The sequence below is a fragment of the Rhea pennata genome, chromosome 8, assembly GCF_028389875.1.
Source record: "Rhea pennata isolate bPtePen1 chromosome 8, bPtePen1.pri, whole genome shotgun sequence".
Lineage (NCBI taxonomy): Eukaryota > Metazoa > Chordata > Aves > Rheiformes > Rheidae > Rhea > Rhea pennata.
Window position 1 is genome coordinate 30,535,156 of NC_084670.1, and position 18,777 is coordinate 30,553,932.

The window sequence follows — 18,777 nt, forward strand, 5'->3', positions numbered from 1 at the left end:
CCACCAGGGACGAGGCAGCGCAGCAGAACCAACGTCGGCAAAAATAATTTATTCCACTAACAGAAGCCGAGAGCGGGCGAGAGCGTGGGGGTGGCAGCCCCGCTCCGCTCCGCCGAGGGGGAAGGAACACGAAATTAAAACGCGCGTCCGATTAAAGCCGAAACCGACGGCTTCCCACCGGCTGCCAGCGGAGCGGCTTCGCTGGGGCCGGGCCCCCCGCGCAGCCCGGGAGGACAACGAAGCGGCACGGCCCGGGCCTTCGGGTTTTATCCGAGCGTAAACCCAGGGCATTTTTGCAAGATTTGGCGTTTCCAGGCAGAGCGCGCCGTGCTGGAGGAGCGAGCCTGCAGCGCCGGGCGCCCGCGCGACCCGGCTTCGCCCCGCAGTCTTGTCCCCCCTCGTCCAAGCCCGGCGCGCTTCGTGCCCAGAAAGGCCGAGCCAAGGGGGAGCGCCCGGAGCCGGAGCGGCCGCACGGACGTTAAGGGCCGCCGGGGCGGAGAAGCGAGGGGCGCTTGGTGCAGGGGGGCCGGGGGCCTCGCTCCGCGCCCTCCCTCCCAGCCCACCGCCCCGAGTGGCTCAACCCCCGCACGGACCCGAGCCCAGCGCCCGCGGGCCGGGGCGACGGGCCCCCAGCAGAGGCGGTGCTGCTCCGACAGCCCCTTGCATCCCCCCCCCCCAAAAAATCAGCCCTGCCACCAGGGCTGGCCGAATCAGTGACCAACCCCCCCCCCCCCCGCCCCGGGGCACAGCGGCCAGGGCGAAACCCTCCCCCTTCTGCTGCGGGGAGCCCCCCGCGCCGTCGCCCCGCTCAGGCCACGGGGAAGCCCGGGCGGCCCTTCCGGGAGCGCGTGCGGAGGCGGAAGAAGGTGTACATGCCCAGGAGGCACATGGAGGAGAGGAAGTAGAGCACGACGCACAGGCTGATGTCCACGCGGGAGAAGCCGAGCCCCAGCACGCGGAACCACTGGCTCCGGCGCAGGCCGGCCCCGGCCTCCTCCTCCTCCTCGTCCGGGCCGCCGCGGCGCCACGAGCCCAGCCGCGGGCGCTCCCAGCCCGCCGCCGCGTCCCGGGGGCCGCCGGGCGCCCGCTGCAGCGGGATGGTGTCCCGCTTGCTGAGCCGCCGGCGCCTGCCGGCCGCCGCGGCCCTCAGCGCCTTGCTCCTGAAGTGCCGCTCGCTGAAGGAGTCCAGGTCCACGATGTCTTCCTCCGTCTCCCGCGGCTTGGGGTTCATCCGCACGATGCTGGGCCTGCGCGGCTCGGAGGAGCCCGGCCGCTCCGGCGCTCCCCCCTCTCCTTCCGCGCCCTCCTCGTTCGGCTTCTCCGCCTCTTTTTCTTCTTCCTCCTCTTCCTCCTCCTTCTCCCTCTCCACCTCCCCCTCCGGGGGCCTGCTGGTGCTGAGCCTCGTGTCTGCCGGCGGTCCCGGCTCCCGGCTCTCCCTGGCCAGGAGGTCCGCATCGGACTCGGTGTAGTCCGGGCGGATGTTGGCCGGGGAGAAGTGGTCCTTGAGGAAGCGCAGCACGGCCGGCTCGTCCCACGCGTGCACCCCGCTCTCCTCCCTGTGGCACAGCGGACACAAGTCCGGCGGAGGCCACTGCAGCTTGGGGAACTTGGGGTCCTCCGTGTCGCTACCTGCGGGAATCGGGTCCAGCAAGGGGGTCAGAGATGCTCCTGCCCTTTCCACGGGCGCCCTGGAAAGCCGGGAGAGCGCCCACCCGCAGGCCCTGCTCCCCTCTGGACACGCCGTCCTCGCTGCAGGAACGACGAGCGGGCTGCTGGGGGAATGAATCCCGGGATTTGGGGGGGCAGGGGGATTTGCTCAGCTGTGGAGGGAAACCAAACAGCCTTTCCTGGGGAATCTCACCCCCCTCCCCTCCCTGGCTGAAAAGGGGCTTTCTCCACTGGGCAGAAGGGGAGAAAAAAAAACAAAAAAATCAAGCTTGAGGGCAGCAGCATTCAGGAGAACTGTGCCACAGCCAGCCAGCCCCGAGCAGCGGGTTTTTTACCCCCCCCGGCTTGGCTTTTCGGGATGTGACAGGGGCTCAGCGCCCCGGAGGCGGCAGCGGGCTGGTCCCCGGCTCGCTCTGCTGGAGACCTCCCTGCAGCAGGCGTCGCGGCCACGGACGGGCATTGCTTCAAGGCCACGTACGGCCGTGTTTTTGGCAGGACGAGACCTCCCAGCCTCCCTCCTCCGGCGCGACCTGGAGCAGGTATCGCTCCTGGGGCTGCCTAGCAGGAGGCGGGTGCTGCTACGTCTCCTCTCTTCCCTTTTCCTGGGGAAACCACCCCCGCTCCCATCTCCCACGGCTCTACGCCGCGCCGCAGCCCCTCCTCTCCCCGGCCCGGGGTCTCGCCCCGAGCTCCCCCCGCCGCAGCGCTTACCGGCCAGCCGAGCGTTCACCTCGTTGTGGTGCGACCAGAGCCAGAGGGCTGCCTCCTCCCGGCCCCGCACCTTCTCCACGGACCCGGCGGCCATGGCCTCGAAGTGCTGGGCGCACTCCCGGCAGCCAAAGAAGCTCTTGACGTAGCAGCGCATGGTGCTCAGGACCTCCAGCGGCAGCTCTAGGGGAGGGCAGGGAGGGCCAGTCCAGACCCAGCGCGCCCACGGCCGCGCCGGCCCCGGCAGGCCCCCTCGGCCCGCGTCCCGCCCCACCGGGCCGTTACCTTCGTCCGGGCCGCTCCGGAGGGCCTGGACCGTCAGCAGGTGGAAGAGGGTCCACAGGGAGCAGGGGTAGCCGCGGAAGTGGGGCTCGCTGCCCTGGCAGCCCACCCAGGTCACGTTGGCGGGCAGCACGGCGGGGTGGGAGGCCTGAAGGACAGACGGACGCAGGGTGACGCAGCCGCTACCTAAAACGCGGGGAAAGCGGGGGGAGAGGGGAGAGCAGGAGCGGGGACGCCGGGAGGTACCGCGGGGCGCCTTACGTCTCCCTGGTTCTTCAGGGCCTCCTTCAGGACGGCGCGAGGCAGCTCGGGCTCCGTCCAGTTCCTCAGCCAGCCGTCCAGAGACCGCAGGTAGGTCCGGACGAAGGGGCGCCCCGGGAAGTGCTGCACCGGGAGCGAGAGCGGACGCAGGTGAGAAGGGCCGCGGGGCCCCTTCGCTCGCTGCCGAGCCGAGCGCCGAACCTCGGCCCCGGCCCCGCGTGGTCCGAGGAGCAGAAAAAGCTACCCTGAAAGCCAACTCAAACCTGGCACGGACAGACCGCCACGGGCAGCGGAGGCCAGCACGGCCATGGAGCGAGACGACAGTGGCGGGACGCAGCAAGAGCGGCGGGGAAGCGAAAGAAAGAAGCGTTTTGCTAGGACCGAGCTACTCTCCCTGGGCCCACGGGGATTTTAAGCGATTCCATGAATTGCACTGAAAGCCCCAAATTCAGCACGGGAACGCATCTACAAACTGAGGTTTCTGCTGCAAAACGCACTTCCTCCACCCTCCCCAAACCTTTCAAAGGAGGTTTTGCTGCATGATGTGTGGCTTCCTAGCCACGATTTCTTTCTGCGCTAAGTTTTTTTCTTTTTTTCTCTTTTTGCTTAAACGCTTCTTGGAAACGCGACAGTTAAAGCCCCGGCGGCAGCGGGAGGGTGAATTCCCCGGCCGGAGCAGGCGGCGGCTGCCAGGGCTGGCAGCAATCCTGGTGCTGCTGCTCCGACCCGTGGACGAGAGCTGGAACGGCAGCGCCGGCTCAGCATCCTCGTCCCCGGCCCGCGGAGCCACGGCACCCTCCCGGCCGGGCGCCCACCGCCTCCGGCCTCCCGCCCGCGCTTCCAGGCCGCACGGGGCTTCATCTGCCCGTCAGACCCGGAGGCTGCAGCTCGCCCTTGGCCAGCAAGGGAAAGGCTCGTAGGGATGGCTAAAAGCTGATCTAAAAGCCACCGCTCCTGCCTACAGCCCTGGCAAGCTCGCAGCCCCGCTGCGGCCCCGCAGCGCGACACAGCGCGCACCGCTCTGGACCCGCAGAGGGGCCACACGGCCATCGGGCATGTGATGGAGAAACGCAGCGGGCTGCAGGCTCTGCGGGGCCTGACCCCTAACAGGGGTCTCATGAGATGGGGCGTTTATTTAATGAACCCCTCCACGTTCCAGAAAGGGAGAAACGCCAAAGGCAGTAACCGGTGGCAAGTAGGAGACGAGACAAACGGGCTTCAGCACAGCCAAGCCAAGGGTAGCTCAGTCTCGACCACCTCCCATGCACCTCTCTTCTGCCACGCACATCCCAGCTCCCTGCCTCCCTTCACACGCACGCATCTTCCCGTCGCTGTGAAAGGAACCACCAGCAACGCCAAATCGTTACGAAGCTCTAAGCTGAGAGCTTAAGACTTGCTGCACTAGTGCCTTGTGTTTGGAGCAGCTGGTTATAGCGCTCAGGAAGGGCAGGCAAACGTGGGAGCAGGGGGAGTCTCGCTCGGTGCAGAAGCCTACGCTCGTTCTGAGACCCAGGAGGTCCAAACGGAGTGCAACGCTCTGGGTAAGGAACGAGGGACAGAAAGCAGACACGGTTGGGGCAAAGGTCTAGCAGAGACCCCAGGTGGGGAAAGCCGTGGGAACAGAACTCCATCTACACCACTAGTAGAAATACTGTCCAAACACAGCACTTGCTAGTACCAGCTAATCAAACTGCCCAGCTCCTCCTGGCTCAAAGCTTCTCCGCACTACTGGTGAGCTTTAACCCTGCCAGCTCCATGCAGGAGAGAAAAAAAAATATCCTAAATCAGGCTTTTCCAGAGCACAGTTCAGAGCAGGAGTCTCTCCCCCCAGACTGTAAAAGGAGCCTGCAGAGATTAACTCCCTAAACTGAGCGTTCAAGTCAGGAGATGAGAATTAGGCAGCGCAAACCCCTCTGCTCGTGTCTGTCGTCTCTGCCACCTCCTGCTGGGAGTCCACGTTTCTTTAGAAAAGATCTTTGCCTTGATACAGCAACTTCTGCAAACCGAGAGCCCGCTCTGCCCACGGATAACTGCGGCTGATCTCTCATCTGAACCTCTCTGGCAGCTGCTTCTGGCTGCTGGCTCTCACCGGGACTTCTAGCCCACCAGAGTAAGGAATCCCCCTCTATCAAGAGTCACATCCGCAGACTCCACTTTGAGCAAATCGCATCTTTGCCTTCCGTCGAATAAAGTCGCCCAAGCTTCTCGAGCTGCGTCCTTGCCTTGGGTCACCGCGGGCAGGATTGCGGGCACAGCTGCTGCGCGGCCGTCTGGAAGGGGGCAGGCGAAAAACATCACGAGCCGGACCAGCCGTGGGCAAACTGCAGGGCGAGAGCCCGGCCGGCTGCAGAGGGCTCTGCCGGGACGAGGACGGCAGGGAACGCCGCCGCGGCCCACGAGGCGGCAAGGGACCCGCCGAGCGGCAGCAGGCACGCTCGCCTCGGGGACCGCCCCGCTCGGCTGCTTACGGAGGCTGGTGAGCTCGGCTTTCCTTATCAGCCCCACGGGGACGCAGTCCGCATCCCGCTTCTACTTTTACCGGTATAAACAGACAGATAGAAACGCAGCTCGTTCCTGCATCAATACTGAAAAGCGGCAGCTACGGCCACGGCTCAGCGCAGGGACCTGACTTGTGCCCACCGGATTTTAACTGGGATTTTTAGCCTGCCAGATTAACGTGTCCCCAGAGATCCAAACTCCCATCCCAGACTTGGCTCCGACCGGCCGACGGCCAAGACGTTTGCCGCGCTCCGGGCACAGGCTGGCCCGGCGGCGAGCACGACTCAGCAGGCCTCCGCAGCGCGAGCGAGCGCGGGTCAGGCCGGCGGCACGGCGGCCAGCACGCCCCGTTGCTCCCCCCCGGCCGGGGCCACCGCCGCTCCTCACCTTCGCCAGCAGCGCCACGTAGCACTTCAAGGCCGACAGCGCGGACCCCGACAGCGCGGCGGCCCGGGTCGCCTCCACCCGCAGCGAGTAGTGAAGCGCAGACTCCAGGTCGGCCATGTACACCTTGGAGCTGGGGAAGCGGGACAGCGCGCACAGCAGGCTGTGAGCGTTTTACTCGACCAAAGACAGCTTTGGAGCCCCGAGGGACCCGGCTGCGTGGAAGGGAATTTTCTTTGCAACAGTGACGTGAGACTTTTCCTGGGGGAAGGGGCATGGTCCCGGCCCGCTGTCGACTCCCCGAGGAGCCACCTTCGCTCCGCTGCTCGCGCAGCCCTGCACGGACACGTTCCCTCCTCCCGCCCTCCCCAAAGCCTTTCCCCCCCAGCTTCCTACAGCTCCAAAATAATTGAGCCATGTGCTTGTCCAGCTCACGCTGGGCACCTGCGCCTTCGCTCCCTGAGAATGGGCCAGTGAAGTGGCTGCATGCGTGTGGGGCTACGCAAGGATGAGGGGTCTCACCGGTCAGCGTGCTTCGGCTGGGATGCGCCGGTCACGTTGGAAGTGCTGGAAGTCACGTTCAGCTTGTAAGAGCCTCGGGTCACGCCAGAGAGTGTCCTCAAGTAGTAGGTGTAGAAGGAGCGTGCCTCCATGTGCCTGCAGGGAAAGAGAAGCCGTGAGCAAGACCTCTCTCCATCCCCAAGGCCTGCTGGCCATGACAAGGAGGCAAATGAGACCCAAGACTTTGAGGTGGACCAGCAGCTCCCAGCCTGGTACGACCACTCTGCGACCTCACGCCCTGCCGGGAACACCTCTGCTCCCAAATGCGGGATTATTAAGGGTCTCCATCTGCCCCTGGCAGCAGGTATGTTGGCCCACAACCCACAGCAAATCTTCTATCGCAGGAGCCAAGGTTGGGACAGTCCAGCCACCAAGCCCTCCCCGGCACCCAGGACAGGGGAGGAAGGTGTCAGGCCAACGAGGGCTGCGGGGAGGAGGGCGTCCCCGCAAAGCCCACCCGGCACGTCAGCAAAGCTGGCAGGCGGCCGCGGGAAAGCCCAGGGGAGCCAGGCAGCGCGGAGCTGCCTCTCCTGCAGCCTGGTGCTCACCCGCAAGCAGATGGCGGAGAAGCAGCTTCGTCGCAAGCAATTTTCCCCTCCGCCAGCTCAGGAACAATAGCTCTGCGCCGGGCAGAGCTGGCATCCCTCCTCCCGCCTCGTGCCTCCCGCGCCGCACAGGCCCCGGTCTTCCCCCGGGGGAGCATCCCCTCTCGCCAGCGAGGTGGCACCGAGGACCGCTTCCCGCGCCCTTCGCGGGGCGGCCACAGCCGGCCCGGCGCTTCGCGACCGCGCCGGGCGCCTCGCCGCCCAGCCGGCCCCGCGTCAGCCGCCCGCCGAGGCCGCGAAGGCACCATCTGGCCGTGCCGCTCCACGGCGGGATCTGCTCGAGGGAGCGGGCGGCCCATCGCTCCCCGGCAGCCGCTCGGCCGCAGCCGCTCTCTGCCTCCTAATGAACTTTTCCACAATTAGAAGACCGACGGGGAAGAGCAGAGAGATGGGGAGAGGGCCAGGCACCAGCCTGGTACCCTGCCAGCCTTGGGATGCGGCAGATTTATCCATCAACCAGCAGGGCAGCAGGTGCAAATGGATAAAAGCCTGTGGCTGGGCAGCTCCCCGGGCGCCGGGAGCTGCACGTCAATCAGGAAACGTCAGGCAGGCCCAGCAGCACGCCAGAGCCAAAATTCATTCCCTCCACCATGGCGAAAACATCCCACAAGGACCTGGCGTGGGACCCCCTCCAGGCCCTGCCGACCCGACAGGAGGGCTTGGAATGAAGCAGCCCTGCAGGAAGGGTGAAGCTCTCTGCTGAAGCCACCAGCTTTTCCCTCTAGCATATCCACAGCACGGACCCCAGTCAGGGGCAAAGCCCGTGCACGACAGGTTTGTGTGGCACGCTAGTGCCACACGAGACCACGGCTCTCCGCAGGCAGGACCTTCAGTCCGTGTCCCCAGACTCACACGGGCAGGCGGGAGAAGGACCCGTTGCTAAGGAGCAGGTAGCCGGAAGGGAAGGTGGTCACTCCAAACTTCTTCACGAGCTCTTCCTCGCTGCTCAGCACCCTCCTCACGGCGATGTTCTCGTACTGCAGCATGTCCAGTGTCACCTGCAACCCAAAGGAGCTCCCGGATCAGGCGGGCCAGGGAGCAGGACATCCCAGCCCTGACTGCACCTGATTTCTCTCTGTGGCAGAGAGGAACATCATGGGGATACTCAGCACCCTTACAACGCCTCGCGGCTTCAAAGCAGCATGCAAACGTGAGCAAAGCCCCCCCAGCTGCCTGTAGGAGCTCCTGCGTGTGTGTTCAGAGGCCTTCGTGTGAGCAGCCCCCTCGGTCCAGGGTCCCTGTCCCCTCCTGGCCCACTTGTTCTCAGAACGAGAAGGCAACACCACTTGGGACTTTGCCACCTCTGCCAAACATGCTCGGGAGTTATTAGGCTGGACTGATAGGACAGCAGGAGACAACACGAACACCGGGGACACCAGCTTAAAAAAAACCGCAGGCTGAACGCGGCCGTACCCACCTCTCTGCCCACAAAGGAGTCGCTCTTCTCAAAGATCAGCGCCAGGTACCTTACGTTGTTTCTCTGGAAGAAGCTGCGAACCTCCTCCGGGCTGCAAGAGAGGGCGAGAGTGAGCGGCAGCGCGTCCCAGGGCCGTGGGACGTCCCCACGGGGCGCCTCCGGCCAGCACGCAGCAGCTTGGCAAAGCGGGCGGATGTTTTGCCCTCTCACATGAAAGGAGTTCAGCCCTAATCCGTGGGGATTTGCCACAGGATGTCGACGCTGGGTTCAGCTTTGCTGAGCTAACAATTTCTCCCCGCTGAAGTTTCCAGCCCCAATTTTCTGCTCTGGTTCACGGCTTCTGTGAAAACCTGCCAGGGCCAGCCAAGGAGGCAGAAAACACAGCGAGCCTACGGAGAAGGGAGCTGCACGCTCACCCAGGGGAAAAACACAGCAAAGAGCGCGAACCAGCATCTCTTTTCTGCGACGCAGAGGCGCCAGAGACGAGCCTGACCGCTGCTCTGGGAAGGCCGAACGCCCTCTTCTCCAGGGCTGAGAGGGCCACGGAGCCAGATGGGGCAAGGGCAGAGGAGATCCCCACCACTGCCACCACTGCCACCCCTGCAAGAGGCAAGGCAGCCTCTCCGCGGAGGCAGAGGAGCCCCGCCGGGGCCGGCCATCGCCTGGACAGCAAAGCGGCCATCTGTGTCTGGCAGAGACAACTCGGACTCCACAGACTTCATAATGAATGAAGAAAACCCTTTCTCAGACGAGGCAGAAAAAAAGCCGCTCTGGGGCCGCTCTAACGACACAGATGCTGGCGATGGCTGCTGGTATCATCCTGCTCCATCGCCAGCTGAGCGCTGGCCTCGCTCGGCACAGCTGGGCGGTGGACACCACCCCGTCCCTGTCCTGCGCCCAGCCCAGGCACCACTTGCTCTAATTCAGCCCAGGCTGACAAGCAGGTTTGTTAGGAGAAACACAAGAGACAACGAAGTTACCCCGGGGAGGCACACGAAACCGGCCGCTCACAGCTACCTGGCTCAGAAAGTCGCCCATCCTGTCCAGGTCACGTCCTAGTATCTCATTCGATCGCAGATGGCACGGCACGCGTCTCTCCCACGCCAGGCGATCAGTTCAGCTTGCACCTCGAGCACGTGTCAGCACTAACAGCTCGCCTAGGTCCACACCTCTCCTTCCTCACCTACCGCTAGCATCGCACCACGCAATCCCTTCCAGAAATGGAATCGAGCCGCGTGTCCGCTGCGTAGATCCCATCACTTCTACCAGGAGCCTGAGCCCTGCTGCTTTTATCGCTACAAGCTACCTTCAAAACAACAGTGGTCTCTTCCCCGATGCTGCGGCGGTCCTCCTCTGAGGCGCCCCGAGCCCCTGAACGCCTCTTCCCCAAGCACGGAGAACCAGCACCAGCTACAGCAATGCTCACACTGCCCTGCCAGGCCTTGTGCTACAGCCCCAAAACTGCCAGAGCCGACAGGGAACAGCTCTGCTGCCAGGCTAGTGCAGCCTCTGGGCTCTTCTCACCTTGTGGACCTCTACCAGGAATCCTTCTCTCCATCTTGATCTCCCCCCCCGCCAAACACTCCCCGTAGACACCTGCCTTTAGTTGCTCCATAGCTCTACTCCATCCCTATGTTCTTCTCTCCTAGATGACAACACATCAAATGTTTCACCAAAGTCCACAGAGCAGGACTATCACATTTCTCACAGCTAGAAACAACTATCAGTTACCTCATCGCAGAAAGATATCCATTCAGTCCGGCACTGCCTGTTACTGGCAAACTGATGTCCCAGCTTTCCCCTATTTTCCATGTTCCTCCATTTTTATTTTTACAATTTTTTTTTCTGATAAAAATGCATTAATCGGGCTGTAAATGGCTGTAGGTTTGCCAGACCTCTCATGTCTCCCCTGGAACTCTGCGCTCACTTTTGACTCAGGACTTTCATTAGAAATCCACCTTCACTACCCAAACTACTCTTCCAGCTGCCAGCTCCTCCCAAGATCCAGGAAGGGTGTCATCCAGTGATTCCCAGCTAAACATACTTGTTTCCACCTCTGGCACAGCTGTTTCTGCCCCCTCCTTCCCAAGAGCCACCCTACTGCTCCATCTACAGAGTCAGAGACGGGAAAGCACAGACAAAATTTGTGCTGTTTCTGGTCACCTCGATTTGGGTTCATCCTAGCCTCCAGAGGCAGATCTCCCCATATCTCTTTTCCTCCTCATTGTTGTCCACTGGGCTGAAAAGCCTGGCGAGACCTCTGCAAAAGGCCAGAGACCCCATCCAGTTCCTTCTGGGGCTTTCAGCCTCTTATAACTCCTCTCTGCGCCAGCATCTCTCTGCTCTTCATGGGAGTGTTCCCAGCGGGCAGCCAGCAGCCATCCCCTCCGTCCCAGCACCCAGTTCCACACCCCATGCACGGCCCTGGGCTGGTGGTCATCCATACCTCGCTGGCTCCAGCGGAGGACAGGCAGGTGGCCAGGCGTCCTGGCTCTGCTCCAGGTTGGTGATGATGCTGTGCCTCAGGTCCCGGACGGTGCTGCTGGGAACTGTCGGGGGGGACGAGACATGGATGGTCAAGCCCAGCTCGTCGCAGGCAGGCGAGGGTGCCAGGCCGAGCGTCCTCCCACCAGCTTCACCTCTGCGCTGACGGCCCAACGGGGGAGCGCTGCCCTCCTCCGTCCCCAGCGCACGGGGGCTGCAGGGACTGCAGCAAGGCCTTTCGCACCCAGGGTAAAAAGCCAGCACGGCTTTGAATACTCACTAGCAATCCTTATCCCATCTTCTGCCTTCTTCGAAAAAGCTCTGAAAAACTAAAAGGAAAGGAAAAACATGAGAAAGTTGGAGAAGGCAGCTGGACAGAGGAAGACAGCCCAGCCCAGCAGGCAGGTTCCCTGCCATGCCTGGCTCTGCCTTCCACCTTGCTGCCTCAGTTTCCCCACAGTCCCCAGGAAACCTGGGCTGTTTCGCAGTGCTCAGCTTTTCCCCCAGAACGGTCACAGAACCACAGAACGGTAGAGGTTGAAAGGGACCTCCGGAGATCATCTAGTTCACTCTACCACCCCCAAAAAGCCCCAAAGTCACCACTGGCACCAAGCCAAGAGACCTCGAGGACAAGTAGTGAGGCAAAAAGCCACAGCAGAGAAAGCCTGGGGTGAACTCAGGTGCACGACCGGCTCAGGAGACAGGGAGGAGACCTTAGGAAAGGGAGGATCAAACGCCTCCCGCAGAGCCCAGGCCCTGCTGCAGATGGGCTGGACAGACCTGTAGTCCAGCCAGACACCGGGGAGACTCTGGTCCCCGCTCCCACGCCTGGCCCGGGCACAGCAGGCTCATCGCGCAAGGGCTGCGGCTCCGGGCCTGGCAGCTAGCGGGCTCAGAGAGCGGTGCCTGGGCGAACCAGCTCCTGCTGAGGGGGACGCCAGCTGGCACGAAGGACGGATGCTGGCCGGCTCCAGGCCCGTCTCGCCTGCCCGGAGGGGAGGGATGCAGACACGCGGCCAGGAGCAGGCATCTCCGCCGAGAGCAGGTGCAGAGGAGACGCTTGCAAGGGACCCAGAGAGGCAGCCAAGACCCTCGTGGTCTTGTGAACTGTTGACTGCTTTGGAGCTTTTGAAAAAGGAGAAGCAAAGGTTTTATCCCAGCTCTGCATGGGCTGCTTCCTGCCCAAACGGTCTGCTGCGCCCGATCCCAGCCTCCCGCAACGGCTCCGCCGCAGCTGGCACAGCCGGAGCAGCGCAACCCGGTTGCGTCAGCTGCGTGTTTGCTAAGCAGGCTGGGCTGGAGCAAGCACTGTTTGCCGAAGGCGCTTGGGTCCGAAGGAGAGGCGGAGAAGACGGCGCAAGGCGAGCGAATCCTCCGTGCTGCCACATCAGCACGTATCCCCACCTGGGAGACCTCTCTGTAAACACCCAGGCAGAGGCATCCGGCGCTAGGAGGCAACCAGGCAAGAGTCCCACGCAGGAGATGCCGCTCCAGCGCCTGCCTCAAGAGGAGGCTCAGTAAACGCATCCATGTCTCCTGGGCCCCCGGCTCAGCCGCCGGGGTGTTGCAGCCGGAGGGCAGAGGCAGACGAGGCCCCGCCGGCTGCGCGAGCTGCCGACGCTGGCCGCCCCGCAGGGAGAGCAGCTGGGACCCTAAGGGGGCTGGAGCACTCGTGGCAGGCCTGGCGCAGGGTGCTCAGGACCTGCAGGCACCCGCTGCTCCTGCGGCTGTGCTGGGCACGCCAGGAGCTGCCCGGGTGCACTGCCACCCTCGTGCTCTCCCGTGTGCCGAGCCGGGTAAAGGCAGCGTTCACCTTCCTTCCCAAGGTCCTAAAAGCTGCCCTTCCCGGAAGGCCCCCAAATCCAATCCCCACCGGACACTCATCACCACAGCTCCCAGCACGTAGCTCCTTTTCCCAGCAGGCAAGGAAACGAGCCAGGTTTTTGCTGCCTCAAAGAGTATAATTTTTGCAGCGAGGTTCTGCAAAAGGCTCATGAACCCAGAACAGGAAGAAAAGGGCCGAGAGCACTCCGCTGTGCCGCAGTTAAGGCTCAGGGAGCCCAGTCCCTGGCAGGGCTCTGCCAAGGCACGTGCAAGGGGCATTAGCAACCGGAGCCAGCAGCCCGTGTGCTCTTGCACACAACGGTTTTGGCTAGCGTAGACGAAGCCAGAGCTTTCAGCCTGGTGAGGCTCCAGCCAGCGATTCTCGTGGTCCAGGACACGACTGCTGCCCGCAGCGCTCCAGGAACGCGCTCCAGGTTAGAGCTTCAAAAGCCCCAGGTCAAGTCTGGAGGCCCAAAGAACAGCTTAACCAGCACCGAGCACCTCGCCGGCTCCTGCCGAACGCAGGAAACGCCCCCGCCACTGGACACCAATTACCGGGACAGAAACCACCTGAATGCCACGCGTCAGGACGGCGCGGAGGAAACGCCACGGCGGGGCTGAGCTCACCGCCAGGACCGCCAGGTACGCACGGGCTCCTGCAGACACCGGCTCTGCGCAGGAATCCTCGGATGCGGCGCTGGCTCCATCTCGGGGGCAGCTCCTCACGGAGGCACCCCCAACGGCGGGAATTCAAGCGGAGGACACTTGACGTACGCCTCGCACGGATCTCCTGGCGCACGTCTCCGAGCTCCGAACGCGAGGAAGAGCCAGCAGTTAACCCCCACCTCCCTCCTCGCCAGGTAGCCCCAGCTCCCGCTTCTCACCTAACAGGCATCCTGCTCGCTGTACCGCTGCTCGTTAGAGGCATCGCGGGTTCTGCGGCTTCACTGCTTGTGTTGGACCGGGCCTTTGTTTGCAGTGGGAAACGCTGAGATCCCATATATTTACACAGCTAAGCTGCCGGGCACAGGATCATAGAGGTGGGACTGCGCCCGGCCAGCCAAAAACAACAGAGCCGCCGGCTGCGGGACGTTCCCAGGCGAGCCGCTGGGGAGCTCGGCCCCACGGCGCCCGCGCGGCCCGGGGGGAGCCGCAGACGGGGCCCGACGCGGCCCCCGCGCCCGCTCCCGGCCGTCTCCTCGCAAAGGCTGAGAAACCGCCTCCCTGGCGCAGCGCAGAAGCCTGCACGTGCAATTGCTCTCCGCCTCCCCGGCGCTGGCTGCGGCCTCGCCGGGGCCGTTTCGGATTCAGGTTTCCGAGTCTCTCTTCGGTCCTAGGATCTCCACGTTTTGTCGCAAAGACGCGTTTCAGTTTTCCCCTCCCTGCTTCTAACCCCGGCAGCGGCCCGCGCAGGCAGCACTTCGGCAGCAGCCTCCTTTCAGCGAGGGCGAAACCGCAGCTTGCAAAGCCCCAAAGGGAACGTTTTGGCGCGGGGCTGCTGCTAATCCGACCGAGCGAGAAAAGGACGGATCAAAAGGAAGCACCCCCGGGCAAGCGGGGCGCCGAGAAGGGCCTCTCGGCCCCGGCCAGCCCCTCGGGGAGCAGCCCTTACCTTCAGCGTGGGGAAGCCGGTGATCCCGAAGTCCGCGCACACCTGCTGGTTAGCCTCGTCGGCACAGTCGAGGGCAGCAATCGTCACGGCGGGCCTCCACTCTGCGGGCACAGAGGGACGCGGTCAGCACAGCCGCGGAGCGAGGACGGCTCGAGCACGGGCCGAGGAGCCCCCGGGCCGGGCGGAAAGCCCATTTCCGGCGTCGGGCCTCCGGCCGCAGCCCCCCGAGGAGCCCCCAGCCGCTGCCTCCTCCCCGGGCACGCAGGCCCCTGCGCAGAGGCTCGCTTGAGCATCCCGCATCCCATCTTGCGGGGGAAACGCAGCCCGGTCTCTTCCCTCACCTCCCAGGACTCAGGGAGTTTCTTCCAAGACAACATCTGCTGGAAAAAAAGAGATCCATCCTCAAAAAGCCTGATCCAGCTTCTCGCCGCTGCCAGAGCCCTGCAGCCCCCGCGCCGAGGGCAGCCCGGCGAGAGCAGCAGTGCCGAGGGGGCAAAGCCCAGCTCGCGCCCTCGGGGAAGCGGCGGGGAAGACCCGCTCCGTGCCCCCGGCCGGGGCGGCAGCTCCCGCCGCACGCGCGCCGCGCCGTGCCGTGCGGTGCGGTCGGCTCCAGGCGGCGCAGGAGCCGAGCCCGGGAGCTGGAGGCGATGGCCGCGAGCCAGGCGGCCGGGGCGCCGGGAGGAGCACGGCCAACCCGGTTCTTCCAGCTGCTGCATCCGGGAGGCCGCATAACCCGACTCGCTCTGCTTCCAGCCAGGTAAACCCATCGCCGCGGGTCAGCAGGCAACCGCTGGCCCGTGCGGCGGGACTGAACGCCAGCAGAGACTGCTCCAGGGGTCTGCAACATCGGGGACAGCCCCAGCCCCCACGGCACCAACCCTGGAGCTACCGCAGGAACGGCACTAGCAGGGCTGCATCTGAGACGCAGCTCTGTGCATCTGTGGCTTGAAGCAAGCTCCAGAAAAAGGGGCTGAAAATGGATTTGGGAAGCCTCCACCCCATCCTGTGCCACCCAGCTGGGCCTGATCCCAGCAGTACGAGGGGATGCCGGCTAGGTGGGCACTGCTGCATGTGGTCCTCATCGCGTGTCTCACCCTCTATCCCTCCTCCTGCAAAGTACGAACTCTTCCCACAGACCCAAATGCTTCAAGCGCCTGGCTGGGTGTTGCTACAGAAGCGCCAAGCCCATGGTTTTGCTTGGGGATGGTCATCCTACAGCTTCTGAAGCCATCGGGGCAAGAAAACCACCAAGGGCAACCCAGGGAGTCACCAGTCCAGGCCATGGGGCCTTCTGCCCAAAAGCACCAGGAACCACCACAGCTACTCAAAACTCAGTTTGGCCCCAGATTGCACCAGGCCTGTTGAGACACGATTCTCGGTGTTTTGTGCCCTATTTTTTGGGTGGCAAGAGCACGGGGAAAGCCACGTGAGGTGGAGCCAGACTTCACGCGCCCTGGTTTCTCACCCGTCCGCGAGCTCTGCCCGGGCGCGCTGCCCGCGACCACGGCCACCCGCCTTTCCAGTTCACCAGGCTGCCAGCCCAGCCTCACTCCTTGCCTGCAGCACCTCCCGCCCCGGCACCTGCGGCCTGCCCAGCGCTGCGGGAAGATGCACGGGGCCGAACAGAGCCCGACATCGCCCTCGGGAGAGGAGGAGGGATTGCTAACCACAGCCCAGAGAGAGTAGATAACACAGGCTCCTGCGTGTCTAACCCCAGACCGAGGGGATGGTCAATAACCAAGGGAGCAACTCAAAGCCGTGCCAGCAACACTGTAGCAAAATCATCCCTGAGGGACGAGCAAGGAAGGGAAAAGACCGTTCACCCAGGGCAGACAAGAGCAACTTAGGACGGATACAAAGACCCACGCCTCCAAACTTGGCCTTGCTGCAGCCAGAAAACCAGCTCACCCCACGCCAGCCCACGTCTCGCCAGCCATCACGTACTGCTTCTGGTGCAGATCTTGAGCAGGAGCAGACAGGGCAGCGAGGAAACACCCCCATTTCTACCTCTCCTCAGTGGGATGCCCACGAGTCGCCTTTCTGCACGTGGTGTTGCAGTTTGGAGTTGCAGAGAGACCAGGACTTTGCCGCTGAGCTTCCCCAGGCATCAGACACATCCTGGGCCTGGCATGTCCTCTCCCACACCCAACGCAAGCATCCAGGCGTGGGATCTCTGCTCTTAACCCACCCCAGGCGGCTTCTCCCACCCTGTGCTCCCAACATAGCCTTGCCCTGGTCCCCCCCACTCGCAACGCCCTGCAAAGTCCTGGCCTTCATAGCTTTTTCGGACCTTTTGCAGCCTTACAGCCCCAGGCCGCACTCCTGGAGCTGCTCTTGGCCTCTCCACAGCTCGCCCCACTCCTCCTCCCACCCTAACGTCTGTCTCCCAGACGAGAGCCGCAGACCCGTGCCGGGTGCCTGCTTCCTGCCTGCAGTGGGTGGCATAGGAAGAAGCCGTGTAAGAGAGAAACGGAGAAAGGCAAGAAGGGATTTCAGCCGGCAGGCTCTGAAAGCCAGCGGCAGAACGGAGACCAAACTTCTGCCTCAGTTCTTGTCTCTGCTCGAAGAAAGGAGCCAACCAGAGCAAGCAGGGCCTCCCCTTCAGACGTGGGAGCCTGCAAGAGGTCAGGACCCGCCTGGACCATCCTGCTTCGAGGGTGACGACGCACGCAAGCTCCTGCGAGATCTCTACTAGCCCTGCGGCAGGCAAGGAAGGGCGCCTCTTTTTTTCCCAGCCCAGGCTAGATGCTGCCCAAAAGCCAGGTCTCCAAGCCACGGCTCTTCCTGATCGCTGGTGCCCGGGGAGGCCCGGACGCCGCGGAGCCGGCAGCGGGGAACTGGATCACCAGGCCGAGCCGGCACCGAGCCCCAGCTCCGGGGGCAGCCGGAGGCAGGACACGCGCCGCGGCGCTCGCCAGCGCGCGGCTCCCGCAGCTTGCTGTAGAGCCAGCACCCTCCCGCACGAGCCCAAAGCTGCAAAAACCCACCTCGGGGAAGAGCGAGGGCTCCTCCCGCCCGCCCCAGCGGGCACCTTCCCAGCCCTCCTCCGGCCGGACCAGGCGCAGCCCCGACGGTGCCGACGTGCAGCAGCCGCAAGCGCCGGGGGAAGCCCGAGGGGCAGCGCAGCCCCCAGGCACCGCTCCCAGCCCCAGGGCCGGCTCCAAGGTCAGCCCGGCGGCGGCGGCGGCGGGGGGGGGGACGGACTCACCGCGGAGGTCGGCGGCCAGGGCCCGCCACGTCGGGGCGAAGTGGACGCAGTGGCCGCACCAGGAGGCGAAGAACTCGACGGCCCAGGCGCTGGGCGAGCGCAGCAGGCGCCGCTCCGCCGTGCCGGCCCCCAGCAGCTCCAGCGGGCCGCCGGGCGCGTAGAGCCCGCGCGGCCGCGCCGCGGGCAGCGCCAGCGCCAGCAGCAGCAGCGCCGCGGGCCACCGCCGCCCCCCGCCGCCGCCGCCGCCGCCCCGCGCCCGCCGCCCCATCGCCCGCCAGGCCGCCGCCGCCGCCCGCCGCCCTTTAGGGCCGCGCCTGGCCCCGCCCGCGGCCCACGGCCCCGCCCACGGCCCCGCCCACGGCGCCCCCTGCCGGCCGCGCCGCGGGGCAGCGGGACCGGCGCCGCCGCCCGGGACCCGGCACCCCCCGGCCAAAGCCCCTCGGGCAGGGGCAGGGCAGGGCGTGGGGGCTTTCCCCCCTCTACCGGTAACGCGGAGGAGGAGAGCCGGGCTTTCCTCTGGAAAACGGCTGGATTTTCACCAGAAAAATCACCACCATCACTGGAAAGGCACGGGTGAAGTGTGAATTTTAAAACGTCCCTTTTTAAGGCAGAGTTCCCAGCTCTGCACGAGTCCCCGTGCGCCAGCTGAGCGGTGGCTTTAGCTCGTTAAGCCAGAGCTCATCAGCCGTAAAGCTTCCTGCCCCGGCTGACAGCCAGCAGGAATCTTTCCCCAAAGTCAAGGAGCTCAAGGGCTCGACTAGGTTATCGGTGAGGGCTGAGCAAGGCCAAGAGGCCACTAAGAGCCCCCTGCTCTCTTTAAAGCCCTGCAGCACGTGTTTCTTACACCCAGAGTGGATCACTTGCATAGCGGCAAAGAGCCCCTCTGTGTGCTCTGCACTGGGTTAGAGAGCAGGAGAAAGAGCAGTTGGATTTCTGTGTATTCAACCACCGAACTGTCTGAGAGGACCCTGTGGAACAGGGTTTCAAAAAACGTGGAAAGGGCTTTACTGTCCACTTTTGAAAGCATGAATCTGGCTGCAGAACACCAATAGCTCAAAAATGACAGAATAAGACAGCTCGGAGCCTTTTCACTTCCTTGCAGTTTTGAAGGCCCCAGAATAGGACAATCCTACTTCTCATCTCTTCTTGGCACTGCAAATGGACTTTCTTCACTGGAAATTAAAGAATACATTCCTAGCTAATTGTGTGATTCCAGAAACCGACTCCAATAAAAACACGCAACTAATGGAAGAGGCACGATAGA

At 64.0% G+C, this 18,777-nt stretch overlaps 1 protein-coding gene across 1 annotated transcript; it reads right to left on the reverse strand.

Annotated features, from left to right (window-relative positions):
• Positions 1-748: 748 nt before the first annotated feature.
• QSOX1 (quiescin sulfhydryl oxidase 1) lies at positions 749-17,781 on the reverse strand. Its single transcript, XM_062581692.1, has 12 exons — positions 17,514-17,781; positions 14,306-14,406; positions 11,150-11,198; positions 10,832-10,934; positions 8,386-8,476; positions 7,821-7,966; positions 6,325-6,459; positions 5,806-5,935; positions 2,920-3,042; positions 2,662-2,806; positions 2,380-2,559; positions 749-1,629 (listed from the first exon to the last, which is right to left on the reverse strand). The coding sequence occupies exons 1-12, from the start codon at positions 17,779-17,781 to the stop codon at positions 809-811; spliced, it is 2,292 nt and encodes a 763-aa protein (XP_062437676.1). The 3' UTR covers positions 749-808.
• Between the last annotated feature and the right edge of the window lie 996 nt (positions 17,782-18,777).